Source organism: Bombina bombina, chromosome 4 (assembly GCF_027579735.1).
Source record: "Bombina bombina isolate aBomBom1 chromosome 4, aBomBom1.pri, whole genome shotgun sequence".
In the NCBI taxonomy this organism is placed as follows: domain Eukaryota; kingdom Metazoa; phylum Chordata; class Amphibia; order Anura; family Bombinatoridae; genus Bombina; species Bombina bombina.
Window position 1 is genome coordinate 554,135,196 of NC_069502.1, and position 24,795 is coordinate 554,159,990.

The following is a 24,795-nucleotide window of genomic DNA, read 5'->3' on the forward strand; positions in this document are numbered from 1 at the left end:
TTACGCTTGGGTTAGCACGAGTGAAAACCTTATGCATTTAAAAAAAGTTACACTAAACACAAAATAAATACATTTAAAATGACAGTTACTTACATAAACCTTATTTGATTATTCATAAAAATACTTTAAAAAGTGAGTAATGAATCAAATAGGGGATTGTTCTACTTGCTTAAAGGGATATGAAACCCAAATTTTGTCTTTCATGATTCATGCAATTTTCTAATTTACTCCTATTATCAATTTTTCTTCATTTTCTTGTTATCGTTATTTGAAAAGCAGGGATGTAAGCTTAGGAGCTAGCCCATGTTTTGTTCAGCACCTGGGTAGCCCTTGCTGATTGGTGGCTAATTGTAACCCCCAATCAGCAAGTGCTACCCAAGGTGCTGAACCAAAAATTGTGAAGGCTCCTAAGCTTACATTCCTGATTTTTTTAAAATAAAGATATCATGAAAACGAAGAAAATTGTATAATAGGAGTAAATTTGAAAGTTGCTTAAAATAATCTATCTGAATCATGAAAGAAAAAAAATGGGTTAAGTGTCCCTTTAAGCACTCAGTGATCCTGCTCTGTAGGTTTACACTGTCTACCACTTCATAGCTGGGTTGCTGTTGCTCTTTGATGCTTCCTCTTCACAATCATAGTGACCCGGGCAGATCTGGTAGGGCAGAAAGTTTACAACTAACTTGTGGCAAAGGTAGCATTCTATGACAGTCACTGAGCTCCACAATATGACCCATTGTACTGTGTATGTTTGTCTATGGAGATTTAATAACTTTGTGCAGGATTGTATGCACCTGTTATCAATGGGTGTGGCTGAAACGCCTGAGCATATTAATTTGTGCTGCTGTCCACATACTTTTAGCTATATAGTCTAACGCCTAGATTTTGAGTTCTGCGGCCAAAGGGGTGCGTTAGCTACGCATGCTTTTTTCTGGCCGCACCTTTTAAATACCGCTGGTATTGAGAGTTCACAGAATGGCTGCGTTAGGCTCCAAAAAAGAAGCGTGGAGCATATTTACCTCAACTTCAACTCTCGATACCAGCGGTGCTTACGGACGCGGCCAGCTTCAAAAACGTGCTCGTGCACGATTCCCCCATAGAAAACAATGGGGCTGTTTGAGCTGAAAAAAAACCTAACACCTGCAAAAAAGCTGCGTTCAGCTCCTAACGCAGCCCCATTGTTTGCTATGGGGAAACACTCCCTAAGTCTGCACCTAACACTCTAACATGTACCCCGAGTCTAAACACCCCTAACCTTACACTTATTAACCCCTATTCTGCCGCCCCCGCTATCGCTGACACCTGCATAATTTTTTTAACCCCTAATCTGCCGCTCCGTAAACCGCCGCTACTTACATTATCCCTATGTACCCCTAATCTGCTGCCCCTAACACCGCCGACCCCTATATTATATTTATTAACCCCTAATCTGCCCCCCACAACGTCGCCTCCACCTGCCTACACATATTAACCCCTAATCTGCCGAGCGGACCGCACCGCTATTATAATAAAGTTATTAACCCCTAATCCGCCTCACTAACCCTATAATAAATAGTATTAACCCCTAATCTGCCCTCCCTAACATCGCCGACACCTAACTTCAAACATTAACCCCTAATTTGCCGACTGGAGCTCACTGCTATTCTAATAAATGTATTAACCCCTAAAGCTAAGTCTAACCATAACACTAACACCCCCCTAAGTTAAATATAATTTAAATCTAACAAAATTAATTAACTCTTATTAAATAAATTATTCCTATTTAAAGCTAAATACTTACCTGTAAAATAAATCCTAATATAGCTACAATATAAATTATAATTATATTATAGCTATTTTAGGATAAATATTTATTTTACAGGCAACTTTGTATTTATTTTAACCAGGTACAATAGCTATTAAATAGTTAAGAACTATTTAATAGCTAAAATAGTTAAAATAATTACAAATTACCTGCAAAATAAATCCTAACCTAAGTTACAATTAAACCTAACACTACACTATCAATAAATTAATTAAATAAAATACCTACAATTACCTACAATTAAACCTAACACTACACTATCAATAAATTAATTAAATACAATATCTACAAATAAATACAATGAAATAAACTAACTAAAGTACAAAAAATAAAAAAGAACTAAGTTACAAAAAATAAAATAATATTTACAAACATCAGAAAAATATTACAACAATTTTAAACTAATTACACCTACTCTAAGCCCCCTAATAAAATAACAAAGCCCCCCAAAATAAAAAATGCCCTACCTTATTCTAAATTACAAAAGTTCAAAGCTCTTTTACCTTACCAGCCCTGAACAGGGCCCTTTGCGGGGCATGCCCCAAAGAATTCAGCTCTTTTGCCTGTAAAAAAAACACATACAATACCCCCCCCAACATTACAACCCACCACCCACATACCCCTAATCTAACCCAAACCCCCCTTAAATAAACCTAACACTAAGCCCCTGAAGATCTTCCTACCTTATCTTCACCATACCAGGTTCACCGATCGGTCCTCAGACGTCTTGATCCAAGCCTCGGAAGTGTTGATCCAAGCCTAAGCGGGGGGCTGAAGAGTGACGTCCATCCTCGGGCTGAAGTCTGGATCCAAGCGGCGACTGAAGAACTCCATCATCGGGCTGAAGTCGGAAGTCCATCATCGGGATGAAGTCTTCTATCAAGCAGCATCTTCAATCTTCTTTCTTCCGGAGCCATCATCTTCCAGCCGACGCGGAACATCCTCTTCTCCCGACGCCTACTCGCCGAATGACGGTTCCTTTAAATGACGTCATCCAAGATGGCGTCCGTCGAATTCCGATTGGCTGATAGGATTCTATCAGCCAATCGGAATTAAGGTAGGAAAATTCTGATTGGCTGATGGAATCAGATTGAGCTTGCATTCTATTGGCTGATCGGAACAGCCAATAGAATGCAAGCTCAATCTGATTGGCTGATCGGATCAGCCAATCGGATTGAACTTCAATCTGATTGGCTGATTCCATCAGCCAATCAGAATTTTCCTACCTAAATTCCGATTGACTAATAGAATCCTATCAGCCAATCGGAATTCGACGGACGCCATCTTGTATGACGTCCCTTAAAGAAACCGTCATTCGTCGGGAAGTCGTCGGTGAAGATGGATGTTCCGCGTCGGCGGGATGAACATGGATCCGGAAGAAAGAAGATTGAAGATGCCGTTGATAGAAGACTTCAGCCGGATCATGGACCTCTTCAGCTCCCGCTTGGATGACGACTTCAGCGGGATCATGGACATCTTCAGCCCCCCGCTTGGGCTTGGATCAAGACATCGGAGGAGCTCTTCTCGATCGATCGGTGAACCTGGTATGGTGAAGATAAGGTAGGAAGATCTTCAGGGGCTTAGTGTTAGGTTTATTTAAGGGGGGTTTGGGTTAGATTAGGGGTATGTGGGTGGTGGGTTGTAATGTTGGGGGGGGTATTGTATGTGTTTTTTTTACAGGCAAAAGAGCTGAATTCTTTGGGGCATGCCCCGCAAAGGGCCCTGTTCAGGGCTGGTAAGGTAAAAGAGCTTTGAACTTTTGTAATTTAGGGTAGGGCATTTTTTTATTTTGGGGGTATTTGTTATTTTATTAGGGGGCTTAGAGTAGGTGTAATTAGTTTAAAATTGTTGTAATTTTTTTCTAATGTTTGTAAATATTTTTTTATTTTTTGTAACTTAGTTCTTTTTTATTTTTTGTACTTTAGTTAGTTTATTTAATTGTATTTATTTGTAGGAATTGTATTTAATTTATTTATTGATAGTGTAGAGTTAGGTTTAATTGTAGATAATTGTAGGTAGTTTATTTAATTAATTTATTGATAGTGTAGTGTTAGGTTTAATTGTAACTTAGGTTAGGATTTATTTTACAGGTAATTTTGTAATTATTTTAACTATTTTAGCTATTAAATAGTTCTTAACTATTTAATAGCTATTGTACCTGGTTAAAATAAATACAAAGTTACCTGTAAAATAAATATAAATCCTAAAATAGCTATAATATAATTATAATTTATATTGTAGCTATATTAGGGTTTATTTTACAGGTAAGTATTTAGCTTTAAATAGGAATAATTTATTTAATAAGAGTTAATTTATTTCGTTAGATTTAAATTATATTTAACTTAGGGGGGTGTTAGGGTTAGACTTAGCTTTAGGGGTTAATCCATTTATTAGAATAGTGGCGAGATTCGGTCGGCAGATTAGGGGTTAATAATTGAAGTTAGGTGTCGGCGATGTTAGGGAGGGCAGATTAGGGGTTAATACTATTTATTATAGGGTTATTGAGGCGGGAGTGAGGCAGATTAGGGGTTAATAACTTTATTATAGTAGCGGTGAGATCCGTTCGGCAGATTAGGGGTTAATAAGTGTAGGCAGGTGGAGGCGACGTTGAGGGGGGCAGATTAGGGGTTAATAAATATAATATAGGGGTCGGCGGTGTTAGGGGCAGCAAATTAGGGGTACATAGCTATAATGTAGGTGGCGGCACTTTGCGGTCGGCAGATTAGGGATTAATTATTGTAGGTAGCTGGTGGCGACGTTGTGGGGGGCAGGTTAGGGGTTAATAAACATAATATAGGGGTCGGCGGTGTTAGGGGCAGCAGATTAGGGGTACATAAGTACAACGTAGGTGGCGGTCGGCAGATTAGGGGTTAAAAAAATTTAATAGAGTGGCGGCGATGTGGGGGGACCTCGGTTTAGGAGTACATAGGTAGTTTATGGGTCTTAGTGTACTTTAGAGCACAGTAGTTAAGAGCTTTATAAACCGGCGTTAGCCCAGAAAGCTCTTAACTACTGACTTTTTTCTGCGGCTGGAGTTTTGTCGTTAGATTTCCAACGCTCACTTCAGCCACGACTCTAAATACCGGAGTTAGAAAGATCCCATTGAAAAAGGATAGGCAATTGACGTAAGGGGATCTGCGGTATGGAAAAGTCGCGGCTGGAAAGTGAGCGTTAGACCCTTTCCTGACTGACTCCAAATACCGGCGGTAGCCTAAAACCAGCGTTAGGAGCCTCTAACGCTGGTTTTCACGGCTACCGCCAAACTCTAAATCTAGGCCTAAGTGTTATATTTCTTATATTGTAACACATTTTAACTATGTGTACAATGGTAGGCTTTATATAACCATTGTACACATGATATTAGTTATATGGATTTGAATGTACAATTCTTTACATAATACCATGAGTGCATAAGTGTGGATTAAGTGTATGAAGTGTGTTGTAATAGGAATAGATGATAATTTTGATTAACAAGCTATAATTCCCCGAAAAATGCATTTGGCTTGGTAACCATTTTACCACAGAGTGAAATATTAAGATATCCTTCCTTATGTTTATGGATGGAACCCAGGATCAGTTTGACCCAATCCAAGCTCCCCGGCTCTGTAGCTTCATATATCTAATAAAGCATGTTTAATATGAGCAGTTTGCCTCCATGTAAGATTTTACACGTTTGCATTATTTCACAACAAATGTAGGACATTTATGCAGTCTATAAACATATGCTTAATACCCATGATTTCTCTGAAGTGTTGGTACTTTTTAATTTGTTAAATTTGTGAAACTATAGCCTATAGCCTATTGCGATACAAATTTGAATCTCTGAAGCATGGTCCCAGTGCATGGAAGCTTTCATAATATAAAGGAAATTACTGAATGATATAAAATAAATCTCTTCTCTATTAAATAATGTATTGTTATTATATTTTATCTATTAAAGTGTTTTGTGCCTCTGAGCATAATGTAATGGTTTCTTTTAACCATAGTAAATAAAGCAGTGCTGGACAATGTTTGCCAACATTAAATAATATTCAAGTCAAGAGTTGGCAGATTTCCTTGTCTGGCTAAGAAAACGGTATAATTATATACAAAACTGATGCCCGAGGTATCTATGCTATTCCTGCTAAATCTTTATTTTCTTATATAATTCATGCAAATTTTATTATATATCCATATTAAAAATGTGTATTTTTTTATTTTAAAGAAATATTTATTAAACAAATACCCATTTGCTTACAGGCTCTCCGCCATCCAATGAGGTTCCAGTTGGTGCATATCCATTCATAGTAATCTCAGATGATGGACGTTCAGTGCCAGTTGTACAAGCATATGCTTTTGGAAAGTACCTCGGTTACCTCAATGTTACCTTTGACGATCAAGGAAATGTTTTGCATTCTTCTGGAAATCCAATTTTGCTGGATAGCAGCATACCTGAAGGTTCGCTAAACACATATTCTTTGTTTTTTATTCATCTATTAACCCTCTTCTTACAACTATATTAAAGGGACATTAAACACTTTGAGATGGTAATATATATTATATATATTGTGTATATATACAATATATATATATATATATATATATATATATATATATATATATATATATATATATATATCCCTTAGTCTTTGGAACCTCTACAGGATTAGTCTCTGATCCATGAAACCAGAAAGTTTCTGTTTTCATACTAAGCATTGTTTCCTGAATTACAAATAATTTTTTATTACATAATTAAAACTTAAGTATTTCTTTTTGTTTTTGTTTTTAGATCCAGTACTACTTGCAGAAGTTAACAAATGGAAGGAACAACTCAGTAATTATTCTTCTCAGGAGATAGGGAAAACATTAGTATATTTAAATGGCTCATCTTTAGAATGCCGTAATCGAGAATGCAACATGGGAAACTTAATTTGTGATGCTATGGTAAGCTGCTGATCTAAAGATGCCTAAATAAATGTATTGATTTTCATCTAGGTCTTGCATTGTGATAAATTAGATCAAATCTATTTTATGATTAAAAGAGCATGAAACCCAAAATCGTTCTTTCATGATTCAGATAGAGCATGCAATATTAAAGGGACAGTCTTGTCAAAATTAAATGTTCATGGTTCAGATAGAGCATGCAATATTAAAGGGACAGTCTTGTCAAAATTAAATGTTCATGGTTCAGATAGAGCATGCAATATTAAAGGGACAGTCTAGTCAAAATTAAATGTTCATGGTTCAGATAGAGCATGCGATTTTAAACAACTTTCCAATATACTTTCATAATCAAATTTGCTTTGTTCTCTTGGCATTCTTTGTTGAAAGCTAAACCTGGGAGGCTCATATGCTAATTTCTAAACCCTTAGAGGCCGCCTCATATCTCAATGCGCTTTGACCTTTTTACAGTTAGACACTGCTAGATCATGTGTGCCATATGGATAACATTGTGCTTACACATGTGGAGTTATTTATGAGTCAGCACTGATTGACTAAATTGCAAGTCTGTCAAAAGAATTAAGATAAGGGGCAGTCTGCAGAGTCTTAGATTAAGTTAATCACAGAGGTAAAAAGTATATTACTATAACCGTGTTGGTTATGCAATACTGAGGAATGGGTAATAAAGGGATTATCTATTTTTTTAAACAATAAAAATTCAGTAGTAACTATCCCTTTAAACAACTTTCTAATGTATTTCTATCTTTACATTTTCTTGATTTTCTTGGCATAGGATGTAAGCTCAGGAGTGTGCACATATCTGGAGCACTATATGGCAGCAGTTTTGCAAGAAAGTTATCCATTGGCAAACGCACTAGATGACAGCACTATTTCCTACCATGGTGTACACCAGAGACCTACCTATCTCTTCAAAAAAGAATACCATGGGAATTAAGCTAATTTGATGATAGAAGTAAATTAGAAACTTTCTTTTAAATTGTATTCTATATGTAAAATACAAAAAATATGTTTTGGTTTCATGTCCCTTTAAGAGATTGCAGTCTGATTAAAGGGAAACTGAACCCAATTTTTTTCTTTCATGATTCAGATAGAGCATGCAATTTTAACCAACTTTCTAATTTACTCCTATTATCAATTTTTCTCCATTCTCTTGCTATCTTTATTTGAAAAAGAAGGCATCTAAGCTTTTTTTTGGTTCAGACTCTGGACAGCACTTTTTTATTGGTGGATGAATGTATCCACTAATCAGCAAGAACAAACCCAGGTTGTTCACCAAAAATGGGCCGGCATCTAAACTTACATTCTTGCATTTCAAATAAAGATACCAAGAGAATGAAGAAAATTTGATAATAAGAGTAAATTAGAAAGTTGCTTAAAATGCCATGCTCTATACGAATCACTAAAGAAAAAATTTGGGTTCAGTGTCCCTTTAAGCTAATGCAGTTTGACATGTATGTATTGTTTGTTGTAAACATTCTCCTTCACACAGGCTTTTCATGTTTTAGAGAACCAGGTATAAAAGCCCTGTGTTAAAGGTTAAAGGGACAGTATAGTCCAAATAAAACTTTCATTTTCCAATATACTGCTATTATGTAAGTTGCTTCATTCTCTTGGTATCCTTTGTTGAAAAGCATGCCTAGGTAGTCTTAGGAGCAGCAATGCACTAATGAAAACTAGATGTTAATTGGTGTTGCACTTATATGTATTTTATAATTTGTTCAGCTGCTCCTTCAACAAAGAATAGCAAGAAAAGTAAAGGGACACTCAAGTCAAAATAAACTTATGATTCAGAAAGAAAATGCAGTTTTAAGACACTTTTCAGTTTACCTCCATTATCAAATTTTGCACAGTCTTTTTATATTTACACTTTTTGGGGAACAAGATCCTACTGAGCATGTGCACAAGCTCACAAGGTATATGTATATTAGTCTGTGATTGGCTGATGTCTGTCACATGATACAGGGGTGGTGGAAAATAGGAGAGAAAAAAAACGTTTGTCATAAAAAAATCTACTGCTTATTTGAAATTTGGAGTAGGTGTTAAATCATTGTCTTTTTATTATGCACTTGTTAATTATGCAATAAAACTGCATTGAGTGTTTCTTAAGCAAAATTGATAATAAAAAAAAGTACAAAGTTGTTTGAAATTGTATGTGCTATCTGAATCAGGAAATACATTTTTTTTGTTTCATGTCCCTTTAATTTTCTATTAAAAGTTAAATTTTTCAAATGTCTAGATTAGATTATTCCCCAGCTCCTAAAAATGTGTGTCTGGCCCCTAAGTATTCTAAATGGCCTAAACTTGTAAACTCCTAGCGTTATATTTTTTTGAATGCTTGTAAGAAATGGGCAGAAGTATAATATTTCAATTTGCCAATTATTTTAAAGGGACAGTTAACTCAAATGTTTTTATTGTTTTCAAAGAAAGATAATCCCTTTATTACCCATTCCCCAGTTTTGCACAGAAAACATGGTTATATTAACCCTTTCGTGACTGGGTTAAAGTGTCTACATCAGAACAACTGTTCCGATGTAGACAAATTGAAATCACGCGATCGTGCAAACGATTGCGAGATTTCAATTATGGGATCGGGTCTATGACGCTAGGAACACCCTCCAGACCGTGATCAAATCCTGCAAGCGCAGTAGGCTTCAGGACAGCCGTTGGCTATGATGTTGTATTCCGTTATAACGGCTTTAAAGCCCAGCGCCGTTGTGACGGAATACAACGGCATAACGGCGGGAAAGGGTTAATACACTTTTTACCTCTGTGATTACCTTGTTTCTAAGCATCGTCTGACTGCCCCCTGATCACATGACATTATCTAGTGACTTGCATTTAAGCCAATTAATGCTGTGTTGTTAGAATCCACGGCGTCAGCACAATGTTATCTATATGTCTCACATGAACTAGCAGTCTCCTGTTCTGAAAAGCAAATAAAAAAGCATGTGATCATGGGGCTGTCTGTAGTTGCTTAGAAACAGACAACAATTTAGAGGTTTAAAGGTTATAAAGTACGTTAATATAACCATGTTTGTTGTGCAAAGCTGGGGAATGGGTAGTAAAGGCACTATCTATCTTTTTAAACAATTACAATTTTTGTGCTGACTGTCCCTTTAAGTGTATTTTCCTTTTTACTGGGTATGCTTTTGAGGAGAGAGATTCATTTTGATACTTATGGTTATACAAAAAATACAACAAATATCCAAAACTAAAATGGCCGATTCCCATTTGTTTACATCACATCTCTATGAACTTCTAATCACAAACTGCGACAGCATGACCACCTTTGATGCACGCTATAAAAAATAGCATTGAGGTTCCTCCATTTTCAGATTGCATCAGTTCACTTAAGTATAAATTAGTATTGATTTTTATGCATCAATTTCACAACTGTCAATTTCTTGTAGATATGCGTTTCCTGTTTTTACATTTAATTCATGGTGATGACGTCTTCAGTATCATTTGTTATGTAGCGCAACACTATCATCATAAAAAAGCCATAACTGTTATTAGTATGGGCAGCACCATCTTATTTTTTGGGTTGAAGCGTGCACAGATCAGTTGTTGATATTGCTACTGTTTATCTGATGTGTGTTACCGACCAATCTGTGGAAGGGGTTTATTTGTCTAGTGCCTTTTGCTGTTGATTTCAATGTGTTTATTTTGATTTATATATTTAGTCAATGGGCCCCATTTAATAATGTCCGGACGGAAACAACTTGCTACCACGTTGCTTTTGCAATGCGCTCCCTGCTCGCACATGGCCAATCGAGCAAGAGAAGGGGGCTATTAATCATCCCAATAAGATCGGATCAGGATGATTTCGCTCCTCCACATTTTAGGTGGTGGAGAGTTAAAGGTGTGGTCTAGTCAAAACTAAAATTTCATGATTCAGATAGATCATGCAATTTTAAGCAACTTTTTAATTTAATCCTATTATCAATTTTTCTTTGTTCTCTTGGTATGTTTATTTATAAAAGCTACAATGTAAGCTTAGGAGCTGGCCCATTTTTGGTTCAGAACTCGGGTAGCGCTTGATGATTGGTGTCTAAATGTAGTCATCAAATCAGCAAGTGCTACCCAGGTGCTGAACCAAAAATTAGCCGGCTCCTAATCTAACAATCCAGCTTTTTAAAATAAAGATACCAAGAGAATGAAGAACATTCCAATTTACTTCTATTATCTAATTTGCTTTATTCTTTAGATATACTTTGTTAAAGCTATAGTAATGCATATGGGTGAGCCAATCACACGAAGCATCTATGTGCAGCAACCAATCAGCAGCTACTGATGCTATCTAGATATGCTTTTCAGCAAAGGATATCAAGAGAATGAAGCAAATTAGATAATAGAAGTAAATTAGAAAGTTGTTTAAAATCACATTCTCTTTCTGAATCATGAAAGAGAAAATGTGGGTTTCATGTCCCTTTAAGATATTTTCTGTTATCACTAGTAAAGCTGCTTAATATTGGCACATTTACTGTAGTAATTATTATAAATAAATAATAAGATACAACCAGAATGATTCGGATGTTGATTTTCAATTACAGGTTTCCAACAATATTCGATATCCTGATGAAACAAGATGGAGTCACGTTTCCCTTTGCCTATTGAATGGGGGTGGAGTTCGAGCATCAATTGATGAGAGAACCAGTAACGGTATGTAGTATAAAATATACAAGTGAAGGGCTTTTCTTTTTGGGGGTTTTATGGCTGCTGCAGTGAAACAGATTGTCAGCATTGAGTTGTTATTTAAGTAATGCCTCAGACAATTAAAACAGTCACCATAACTGAGCAGACTTTTTCTGACTATTTTAGTTTAAAAAATGCCCTGTTTCATTCGTACTTTGTATCCTATTGTAGAAATTCTGATGAAGCAAATCAGCGGTTCTCTTTCCTACATTTTTTGCAGATATCCTTAGCTCCTTTTTCTGAAAATGTCTGTTTGTGTGTGCGCCTTATCTTTCACTTCACCCCATAGTTAAAACAGTTCCTCATCTTTTAAATACAGAGAACATATAATGATGACACCAACACATTCCCTTCTTTACTCATGTGGAAGGTTTAGGATTTCTTGGTAACTTTGGGGTTGTAACATAACCCCATGGTATCTATTTATGTATATTATAAGTACACTGCAAGGGGCCTGTAATGTACAATATAAAAGCTGTTCCCTTCAGTGGATTTAAGTTGGTTTGAAATTATATATGAGGTATATATTAAAAAACTAAAAAACTATAAAGATTTTGGGGTAGATTTATCAACCAGCGGATTCTGCAATCTACCCCAGAAGTTTCAGAAGCAGCAGTCGTAAGACCGCTGCTTCTTGACTCATCCGCCACCTCTGACGTGGCGGACAGCAATCTTATCCGATCGGGATGATTGACACCCCCTGCTAGCGTGAATATGTAGGGGGCAGTATGGCACAAGCATTTCATGTTCGCCCGACATTTGATAAATCTACCTCATAGGCTTGATTTATTAAGCTTTTCTCCCCCCACTTTGACTGCAGGTTCGCACAAGCGAACCTGCAGTCAGTATTTATCAAGCAGCGGTTCAATCTCCCTGGTCTCGTCCAGCAGGGGGCGGGGTTACACACAAGCGCAAATGAGCGTTCGTGTGCATGTTACATTTGGAAAAGCCGGGTGGACAGGGGCAAATATGTTCTCTCCTGTCCGCCACGGAATGATAAATGCAGCCCATAGTTTTAAAAAGTTCTCGCTCTAGTACAGAGAATGTTTGTTTTCAAGCTAACTTTGGTAATGATTTCTAAGTCTAATCTCCATTGTGGTTTTAAAAAAATTGGTACAATATATTTCCTAAGCATTTTTGTGTTGTTTTAGGCGATTTTTTTTAAATTGGCTAGTAGCAAAATGTGTTATTATTCTTGTAATACAAATATGTGTTAAGCTTATTCTGTAATATATTTGACAGAACTACTTACATTATTATTATTATTATTATTATTATTATTATTATTATTATTATTGTGGCTTATTTGATAAAAAAATCTGGTGAACCTATGGAGAACTGTATCTTTGACACAAATAAAACAAAGGACTGAGACTTTAATGGGCTTAACCCCCTAGTTATACAAATACATATCTGCATTAGTATAAGCAGAACAATTTACTGCCTTATCCTTTATTTATTTTTTACTTTTTTAATTGTTGGCATTAAAAAAATTGGTTTTGATTTTGTTGATAACATATAGAAAAGCTATTGAACTCCTTGTAGAGATATGTCTTATACTTTACTTGCATTGCATTTTTTCACTGATATCAATATGTAGATTAATTTCCTGTAATAAGATTTGTGCAATTAGTTTACCTGCAGTTATAACCATTGACATTTAGATAATCGATATCCACAACCTTTGTTCTGCTCAGCAAAGTGCTATGTGTTATCAGGGCCGTTTCTAGAGAATCTGGCTCCTAGGGCAAAATTCCAAAATGAGCCCCCTTACAGATTCTAAAGTCCCCCTCCTAGACCTTGCATGTCACTCTGTCATTTAGAGGTCAGCTCCACAGCAGCAGTGCACTAGTGGGACCTAGCTGAACACATCTGGTGAGCTAATGACAAGAGACAAGGTATGTTGCGGCCAACCACCAGTTAGCTCTTAGTATTGCATTGCTGCTGCTAAGGATATGTACATATGCTTTTCCACAATGGATACCAAGATAACAAGAATAATAAAATTGTCTTAAAATTCTATGGTGTATCTTAAATTATGAAAGTTTAATTTTGACTTTCCTATCCCTTTAAATATGTCCTTTTTCTACTACAATGTTTTTTCCAAATATAATGATATTATCTAAAAATATATTTATATCTTTTACTAATTGCCATTACATTTATACTTTTCTTATAGCTATGTATATTTGTTTAATGCATATCAATCCCTTTAAATTCTTATCCAAAATGTATCTACAAAACTTCCACTAGACTTTAAAGTTGAACTTTTCTAAAGGATTGCAATATGTCACTGGGTGTATTTGTAACATATTTAGGGGTCTATTGCAATTATTTAGAAAAGTTATACATATTTTTTTTTACAAAATTCACTATTAAAGTCTATAAATAATTTGATAAAGAACTGTAATAGCTGTTTATTTTTCAAATATACTATACACACAGGCAGTAATAGACATGCACACACAGGCAGTAATAGACACACATGCACACTCAGACAGTAATAGACAGAGACATGCACTCACAGACAGTAATAGATAGAGATGTGCACACACAGGCAGTAATAGACAAAGACATGTACTCACAGGCAGTAATAGACAGAGATATGAACAGACAGTAATAGACAGAGACATGCACTCACAGACAGTAATAGACAGAGACATGCACTCACAGACAGTAATAGATAGAGATGTGCACACACAGGCAGTAATAGACAAAGACATGTACTCACAGGCAGTAATAGACAGAGATATGAACAGACAGTAATAGACAGAGACATGCACTCACAGACAGTAATAGATAGAGATGTGCACACACAGGCAGTAATAGACAGAGACATGCACTCACAGACAGTAATAGATAGAGATGTGCACACACAGGCAGTAATAGACATGCACACACAGGCAGCAATAGACATGCACACACAGGCAGTAATAGACACACATGCACACTCAGACAGTAATAGACAGAGACATGCACTCACAGACAGTAATAGATAGAGATGTGCACACACAGGCAGTAATAGACAAAGACATGTACTCACAGGCAGTAATAGACAGAGATATGAACAGACAGTAATAGACAGAGACATGCACTCACAGACAGTAATAGACAGAGACATGCACTCACAGACAGTAATAGATAGAGATGTGCACACACAGGCAGTAATAGACAGAGACATGCACTCACAGACAGTAATAGATAGAGATGTGCACACACAGGCAGTAATAGACATGCACACACAGGCAGTAATAGACATGCACACACAGGCAGTAATAGACATGCACACACAGACAGTAATAGACACACATGCACACTCAGACAGTAATAGACAGAGACATGCACTCACAGACAGTAATAGATAGAGATGTGCACACACAGGCAGTAATAGACAGAGACATGCACTCACAGACAGTAATAGATAGAGATGTGCACACACAGGCAGTAATAGACAGAGACATGCACTCACAGACAGTAATAGACAGAGACATGCACTCACAGACAGTAATAGATAGAAATGTGCACACACAGGCAGTAATAGACAGAGACGTGCACTCACAGGCAGTAATAGACCGAGACATGCACACACAGGCAATAATAGGCAGATACATGCACACACAGGCAGTAATAGACAGAGATGTGCACACACAGGCAGTAATAGACAGAGACATGCACTCACATACATTAACAGACAGAGACATGCACACACAGGCAATAATAGACAGAGACATGCACACACAGGCAGTAATAGACAGAGACATGCACACACAGGCAGTAAAAGACAGAGATGTGCACACACAGGCAGTAATAGACAGAGACATGCACTCACATACATTAACAGACAGAGACATGCACACACAGGCAATAATAGACAGAGACATGCACACACAGGCAGTAATAGACAGAGACATGCACACACAGGCAGTATTAGACACATACATGCACACACAGGCAGTAATAGGCAGATACATGCACACACAAGTAGTATTAGAAAGGTACATACACACACAGGTAGTAATAGGCAGATACATGCACACACAGGTAGTAATAGGCAGATACATGCACACATAGCTAGTATTAGACAGGTACATGCACACACAGGTAGTATTAGACAGGTACATGCACACACAGGTAGTAATAGGCAGATACATGCACACACAGGCAGTAATAGGCAGATACATGCACACACAGGCAGTAATAGGCAGATACATACACACACACAGGCAGAGATAGATAGGCATACACACACACAGGCAGTAATAGGCAGATGTAATGGGAAGGAGAGATTGGAACCTGAATTTGTAATAGAGTTATAGAAATACTCCTTGGGTGTTTTGTCAAATAATATGTATACTTTGTCAACCAATATTATAAAACACCTCAGGGGCAGTGCGTAAGCATAATTAATACAATTTAGTACAACATATGACTATACTTGCTAGATATGCAAGTTAGTCAAAAAAAGAGTATGCTTATATACACTTGATTCAATCACACTAATAATTAGATAATGATTACTGTACCTTGAAAAGAAAAAAAGTGTAGAATATTAAAATTTAACCTTTATTAATATTATATTAAAAAAGACAGCTTAATGTGGATGATAGTGCTGCCCAAAAAAATGGTTAAAAACACACTCCCTGTGTTTTTTTATTATTCAGCATGTGCTAATATTACAAAGAAAATTTGTTACACAGATATATATTCTGCTTAAAGTAATAAATTTCAGTGCTAAATTCGTCCAGAGAGCTATTATGACTCACAAAAGCCTTATAGTGGGCATATGTAGCTCTCAATAGTATAAGGGAATATTATACTAGTATATATAGAAATCTGTATAAAGTCCACCTGTGCTGGAGCTCTTAAATTACTGCGAGACTTGAAAAAAGTTAGATATTGACCACACTTTTAAGTAAAAATATAGAAGGGGACAATAGTTCCAGATAGATAAGAATATGAGATAGTACCCTTTATTATATACTTATTACAACCTTAGGTTAGTGAATCTAGGTATCAAAGTTTTATGGTCTCAATTTGTAGGAATACCATATAAATAATGGATAAAAATAACCTACTGCAAACGAAAAAAGTGAATTGTAACACTCTGGTGTAGTTTCTAGATTCAAAAGCAGTGTTAGTATTGAAGGCAGTAGTTTTATACTGTATGGTGATTAACTGCTGGTTTGAATTTCGCTTGTAATGGTATTGAATAATAAATCTTGTAAAAATACCTAGAGTAATTTAAAGAATACTGCAGGATGTGCAATAGAAGTGCCTTAAAGTAATGTGTTTAAAACACAGCGTATTATCTTATGCTAAGAGTATTATGTTATAGTATTGAACGTTTGATTGTATGGCCCCCTAAGTGTGGGGCTTGTAAATATTACTAGTAGCGCAAAGTTGATGTTAATATATAAATCACTTAATAGCTTGATTAGCTATATAGTGCTGTTGCAAGGCTGATGCTTTAAATCATTGGTTAGCTGATGCACTGTCCTGTCAGTATTCACGCCACTCTAAGGCTGTGAATATAGTCAGCGTGTGGAAAATAAGTACCTTTGGTATGTGCTCGGTACTTGTATTGATCTGAGAGCTCTATTTTCACTAATATTAGTGCAGTGTTAGGTAGTTATAATATCGAGCTAACATTGCTTGTATTAACTTATGTTAACCAAAAATACTAGTATTCTGTGCTGGTGCGCTTGTTATGCTATAGCGTCTAAGTATTCTGCGGTTTTTGGTTAAACAAACATGCTGATTATGTCTTAATATTAACAACGGGGAGGCAAGTTAAAAGGGTAAAGGAGACCCCTGACGCGGCGTTTCACTAACACTTCCTCAGAGGGGTTACGCGGGCCGACTAACATCCGGTATTATATAGCCTTCCTGTTGTTCACCTCAGAGTCACGATTGGGCTGCGAGTTACCTTGCTAATTGGCTGAATGGCTTGTCAATCATCCATGTTAGGATGGAATGTATTAACCGGGTGAATCCCAATATAGAAACATAGTTGCTATGTATAGATGCTAACAGATGTATTATATATTGAACAGATACAATGTTAAATCATAACGAATGTGAGACTATGGTTAGATGTTACACAATGATATTATATTATAAAGTATCACTATATGAATGAGATTAAATTGTATGGACTTTGATGCTGGCTTAACTTCTACCAGAAAAAAGGGAAAATTCAATAAGGGAACCGAAAAGAAGAGAGAACACATAGTGAGGTGTCTCTGTACTGTGGAGAGAGTTAGCGATGGGTTGTGTATAAAATAAATGTGCAGATGTTTGAGTGAAAAAAATATAATGCAAGTAATTGACTTTAATGTGAACGTGCAGAAAAATAAAATGTTGTGAACTTACAATAACAAAACCTAATAGGGTGCACACATGTCTTATACCTAGTCAATTTCTTTCGGTATATAGGGTAATGCCATCATTGTTGAGTGAAAAAGTGAACTGATAGAGAACGAAAACCTGGACTAATACTATACCAGGTATGGTGTTATGATAGGGAATAATTTGAGTTGAAGTGCTTAAATATCCTTAATGTGCAAAATTGTGAATGTAGAATTAAAAATTAAATATAGAAAAAAGTTAAAGAAAAATGAAAATACAATGTAAAAGGTGTAACAAGGTGAAAGTAGCCGTCAAGTGGGGCTATCATGTGTTGGTACAAATGTGATATTAAAAAAAAAATGTGCATTAAATTACATATTTTATTGATAGGATGAAAATCCATTATATTGTGATGACTGGGTGAAAGTCAAGAGTACATAGAGTCACGAAGATTAATATGTAATAAAAACTCAAGTGCAAAAAGTGAAACTTAGATTATATATTTACTAAAGAGTCACAATTTGATTATTTGTTTGGCATGATGTTTGAATACCATATTTTTTCACCTGCATTGTGTTGCTTGTTCAAGTATGTAGGCTTCTAGGCCTGGTTTACAAATACACATGGTAGTTGTGATAGTCATTGAGTCCATATGGTTTTACACTGTTTAGAAGGTGTATCCACCTGCACTCCATTTTCAACAGTGTTTGCTCAAGATTTCCCCCTCTTATTCCAAGGGTAGCCTTTTGTAAGACTGAGAATTTGAGTACTGAGTCGTTGCTGTTGTGTTTGTGGTAAAAATGTTTTGCCACACTTGTTATTGGTCTATTTTTTTCCAGGTCCTTGTGAGCATTTTTGATATTTCTGCTGTGTTCCATTACTCTTGTTCTGACTTGACGTGTCGTCATCCCTACATAGAACAATTTACATGGACACTGGAGGACATATACAACTCCTACTGTAGTACAGGAGAAGTGAGCAGGTAATAGGTGTTTATTCGCATATTTATCCCTTATTTCCTTAATTTTCCACACTTTGGGACATGTGCTGCATGTTCCACATGGGAACATGCCTTTGGATTGACATGTTCTCTTTGGCATGTGCATGTAGTGACTTGTCACCAAAGTGTCTTTCAGATTTCTCGGTCTTTTATAACCAATGGAAACCCTGTCCCCAATCTGGCTTGACAGTAGGGGATCATTTTGTAAGATATGCCAATGTTCATTTAAGATGTTGGTTATCTGTTTAATTTGTGGATTATATGATGTTATCAGTCTGGGTTTGTTGTCCATCTTTTTTTGCCTTGGTTGTTATAGTAGTTGACGGTCTCTCTGCATAGCTTGTGTTTTTGCTTTCTTGATGGATCTTTTGCTATAGCCTCTATGTTGGAGTCTATTTGATAATTTTGTTGCTTCATGCTTGAATGTGCTGAGATCAGAGCTGTTTCTACGCAACCTTGTAAATTCACCTTTGGGAATGGCTTTGAGGGTACAGGGTGCATGGGCACTTGTATGATGTAGTAGGGTATTGGTGGCGGTTTTCTTTCTAAATATAGTCGTGCTCACTTTTCCTTGTGGATCTACTTGTATTTGTAGATCCAGGAAATTGACCATCTGCTGACTGTACTCGTATGTGAGTTTTATATTCAGCTTGTTGTTGTTCAAGATGTTCATAAATTCCATCAATTCCGGTTCTGGGCCTTCCCAGATGAACAGGATATCATCTATATAGCGGATCCAACAAGGAAATGTATTGCATGTATTTATCATTATCATCCGTAAAGACTGTTAGATTCTCCCACCATCCTAAAAACAAGTTAGCATATGTGGGTGCACATGCTGTGCCCATGGCGGTACCCTGTGTTTGCAAATAGAATCGATCTTTAAATGTGAAATAGTTGTGATGTAACACAAAATGCAATAAATCTTTAATAAATTGATTGTGGTCATGATTGTCAGTGACATTTGTACCTAAAAAATGGGAGATAGCTTGTTCCCCTAGATGGTGTTTTATGTTCGTATACAGTGACTCAACGTCCGCTGTAACAATGAAAGAATTAGGTGATAGTATCATGTTATTCAGTTTTTGAAGCACTTCCATTGTATCCTTTACATATGAGGGTAAAGTGTATAGATATTCCCTAAGTCTCTGATCTATATATTGGCTAGGTTTTTCAGTGAGACTCCCATTGCCTGACACAATGGGACGGCCTGGTGGTTTATGGATATCTTTATGTATTTTTGGGATCAAGTAGAATGTTGCGGTAGTTGGATGCGATTGAGATAAAAACTGTTTCTCCGTAGCATTGATAATTTGATCCTTATAGGCCTTTTCTATGATTTTATTGTACTTCTCACTGTACATGTAGGTTGGATTGCCTAGCAGTTTTTTGTAGCATTGGTCATTATCTAATTGTTTGGTGGCTTCTTCAAGATACATGTTTCTCTCCCATAGGACAATATTGCCACCTTTATCCGATGGCTTTATGATAGTATCATGCCATGTATGAATTTCATTCAGTGCTTGTTGTTCTTGTTTTGTCAAATTTGAATTGGTTTTATGCACAGGTAATTTTTCTATTTTTGCACAAACTATTTCATGAAATACTTGAATTTGAGGTGATAGATTGTTTGGGGGAATATATTTGGATTTATTTTTAATTTGTTTGTTTCTATATATACTAGTATAATATTCCCTTATACTATTGAGAGCTACATATGCCCACTATAAGGCTTTTGTGAGTCATAATAGCTCTCTGGACGAATTTAGCACTGAAATTTATTACTTTAAACAGAATAAATATCTGTGTAACAAATTTTCTTTGTAATATTAGCACATGCTGAATAATAATAAAACACAGGGAGTGTGTTTTTAACCATTTTTTTGGGCAGCACTATCATCCACATTAAGCTGTCTTTTTTAATATAATATTAATAAAGGTTAAATTTTAATATTCTACACTTTTTTTCTTTTCAAGGTACAGTAATCATTATCTAATTATTAGTGTGATTGAATCAAGTGTATATAAGCATACTCTTTTTTTGACTAACTTGCATATCTAGCAAGTATAGTCATATGTAGTAATAGGCAGATACATGCACACACAGGCAGTAATAGACAGAGACATGAACTCACATACAGTAACAGACAGAGACATGCACGCACAGGCAGTAATAGGCAGATACATGCACACACAGGTAGGGATAGATAGGCATACACACACAGGCAGTAATAGGCAGATACATGCATGCATAGGCAGTAATATGCAGATACACAAACACACAGGCAGTAGTATGCAGATACATGCACACACAGGCAGTAATAGGCAGATACATGCACACACAGGCAGAGATAGAAATGCATACACACATACAGGCAGAATTAGGCAGCTACATGCACACACAGGCAGGGATAGATAGGCATACACACATTCAGGCAGAATTAGGCAGCTACATGCACACACAGGCAGGGATACATAGGCATACACACATACAGGCAGAATTAGGCAGCTACATGCACACACAGGCAGGGATAGATAGGCATACACACATACAGGCAGAATTAGGCAGCTACATGCACACACAGGCAGGGATAGATAGGCATACACACATACAGGCAGAATTAGGCAGATACATGCACACACAGGCAGGGATAGATAGGCATACACACATACAGGCAGAATTAGGCAGCTACATGCACACACAGGCAGGGATAGATAGGCATACACACATACAGGCAGAATAAGGCAGATGCATGCACACACAGGCAGGGATAGATAGGCATACACACATACAGGCAGAATTAGGGAGATAAATGCACACACAGGCAGGGATAGATAGGCATACACACACGCACACACATACAGGCAGAATTAGGCAGATACATGCACACACAGGCAGGGATGGATAGGCATACACAAACGCAGGCAGTAATAGGCAGATACATGCACACACAGGCAGTAATAGGCAGATACATGCACACACAGGCAGTAATAGGCAGATACATGCACACACAGGCAGTAATAGGCAGATACATGCACACAGGCAGGGATAGATAGGCATACACACACACACACACACACACACAGGCAGTAATAGGCAGATACATGCACATAGGCAGGGATAGATAGGCATACACACACACACAGGCAGTCATAGGCAGATACATACACACACAGGTAGGGATAGATAGGCATACACACACACAGGCAGTAATAGGCAGATACATGCACACAGGCAGGGATAGATAGGCATACACACACTGGCAGTAATAGGCAGATACATGCACATAGGCAGGGATAGATAGGCATACACACACACACACACACACAGGCAGTAATAGGCAGATACATGCACACACAGGCAGGGATAGATAGGCATACACACATACAGGCAGAATTAGGCAGATACATGCACACACAGGCAGGGATAGATAGGCATAAACACACGCAGGCAGTAATAGGCAGATACATACACACACAGGCAGTAATAGGCAGATACATGCACACAGGCAGTGATAGATAGGCATACACACACACACAGGCAGTAATAGGCAGATACATGCACACAGGCAGGGATAGGCACTTAGGCAGATACATGCACACACAGGCAGGGATAGATAGGCATACACACACTCAGGCAGTAATAGAAGACACAAGCATTTACAGCAGAGTTTGTGAAAACTTGTCATTGTCATTATGGAGTAAATGACACATACACACACCCATCACTATTAAAGGGACAGTCAACACCAGAATTTTGTTGTTTTAAAAGATAGATAATCTCTTATTTACCCATTCCTCAGTTTTGCATAACCAATACAGTTGTAATAATACACTTTTTACCTCTGTGATTACCTTGTATCTAAGCCTCTGCAGACTGCCCCCTTATAAGGTATTTTACAAGGTAAAAAAAAAACCATAGTGTGCACACAAAAAACCTTTTAGCAGTACATTTTGAGACTAGTAGTGGACTGAAGCAAAAGCGGAGTTAGTAAAGGCTTTAAGGTAGGCTGTTTGTATCCTGACGCCACTAAAGCGGTGGGACCGAAGAAGCCAAGTTGCGGAAGGTAACAGTCCCTGCCAAAAATAGGCTCATTGCAAACACTTGAAGTACCTAACAGACGGCTAGATTTAGAGTTCTGCGGCCAAAGGGGTGCGTTAGCTACGCTGGCTTTTTTTCTCCTGCACCTTTTAAATACCGCTGGTATTTAGAGTTCACAGAATGACTGCGTTAGGCTCCAAAAAGGGCCCCAAAAAGCGTAGAGCATATTTACCGCCACTGCAACTCTAGATACCAGCGTTGCTTACGGACGCGGCCAGCTTCAAAAACGTGCTCGTGCACGATTTCCCCATAGAAAACAATGGGGCTGTTTGACCTGAAAAAAAAACCTAACAAAAAAGCAGCGTTCAGCTCCTAACGCAGCTACATTGTTTCCTATGGGGAAACACTTCCTACGTCTGCACCTAACACCCTAACATGTACCCCGAGTCTAAACACCCCTAACCTTACACTTATTAACCCCTAATCTGCCGCCCCCGCTATCACTGACCCCTGCATATTATTATTAACCCCTAATTTGCCGCTCCGTACACCGCCGCCAGCTACGTTATCCCTATGTACCCCTAATCTGCTGCCCCTAACATCGCCGACCACTATGTTATATTTATTAACCCCTAATCTGCCGCCCGCTATCGCTGACACCTGCATATTATTATTAACCCCTAATCTGCCGCTCCGTACACCGCCGCAACCTACATTATACCTATGTACCCCTAATCTGCTGCCTCTAACACCGCCGACCCCTATATTATATTTATTAACCCCTAATCTGCCCCCCACAACGTCGCCTCCACCTACCTACAATAATTAACCCCTAATCTGCCGACCGGATCTCACTGTTACTATAATAAATGTATTAACCCCTAAAGCTAAGTCTAACTCTAACCCTAACACCCCCCTAACTTAAATATAATTTAAATCTAACGAAATAAATTAACTATTATTAAATAAATTATTCCTATTTAAAGCTAAATACTTACCTGTAAAATAAACCCTAATATAGCTACAATATAAATTATAATTATTTTGTAGCTATTTTAGGATTAATATTTATTTTACAGGCAAATTTGTAATTATATTAACCAGGTACAATAGCTATTAAATAGTTAATAACTATTTAATAGTTACCTAGTTAAAATAATTACAAAATTACCTGTAAAATAAATCCTAACCTAAGTTACAATTAAACTTAACACTACACTATCAATAAATTAATTAAATACAATACCTACAAATAAATAAAATGAAATTAACTAAAGTACAAAAAATAAAAAAGAACTAAGTTACAAAAAATAAAAAAATATTTACAAACATTAGAAAAATATTACAACAATTTTAAACTAATTACACCTACTCTAAACCCCCTAATAAAATAACAAAGCCACCCAAAATAAAAAAAGGCCCTACCCTATTCTAAATTAAAAAAGTTCAAAGCTCTTTTACCTTACCAGCCCTGAACAGGGCCCTTTGCGGGGCATGCCCCAAGAAGTTCAGCTCTTTTGCCTGTAAAAAAAAACCATACAATACCCCCCCCAACATTACAACCCACCACCCACATACCCCTAATCTAACCCAAACCCCCTTAAATAAACCTAACACTAAGCCCCTGAAGATCTTCCTACCTTATCTTCACCACGCCGGGTTCACCGATCGATCCAGAAGAGCTCCTCCGATGTCTTGATCCAAGCCCAAGCGGGGGGGCTGAAGATGTCCATGATCCGACTGAAGTCTTCATCCAAGCGGGAGCTGAAGAGGTCCATGATCCGGCTGAAGTCTTCTATCAAGCAGCATCTTCAATCTTCTTTCTTCCGGATCCATGTTCATCCCACCGACGCAGAACATCCATCTTCACCGACGACTTCCCGACGAATGACGGTTCCTTTAAGGGACGTCATCCAAGATGGCGTCCCTCGAATTCCTATTGGCTGATAGGATTCTATCAGCCAA

The 24,795-nt window shown here is 37.2% G+C and overlaps 1 protein-coding gene across 1 annotated transcript in view; it reads left to right on the forward strand.

Annotated features, from left to right (window-relative positions):
* NT5E (5'-nucleotidase ecto) overlaps positions 1-24,795 on the forward strand; it is a 218,406-nt gene that overhangs the window by 115,440 nt on the left and 78,171 nt on the right. The window contains exons 4-6 of the mRNA XM_053710491.1: positions 6,044-6,241; positions 6,573-6,727; positions 11,299-11,407. Of these exons, the coding sequence (XP_053566466.1) occupies positions 6,044-6,241; positions 6,573-6,727; positions 11,299-11,407 (462 nt within the window). The remainder of the gene's footprint in view (positions 1-6,043; positions 6,242-6,572; positions 6,728-11,298; positions 11,408-24,795) is intronic.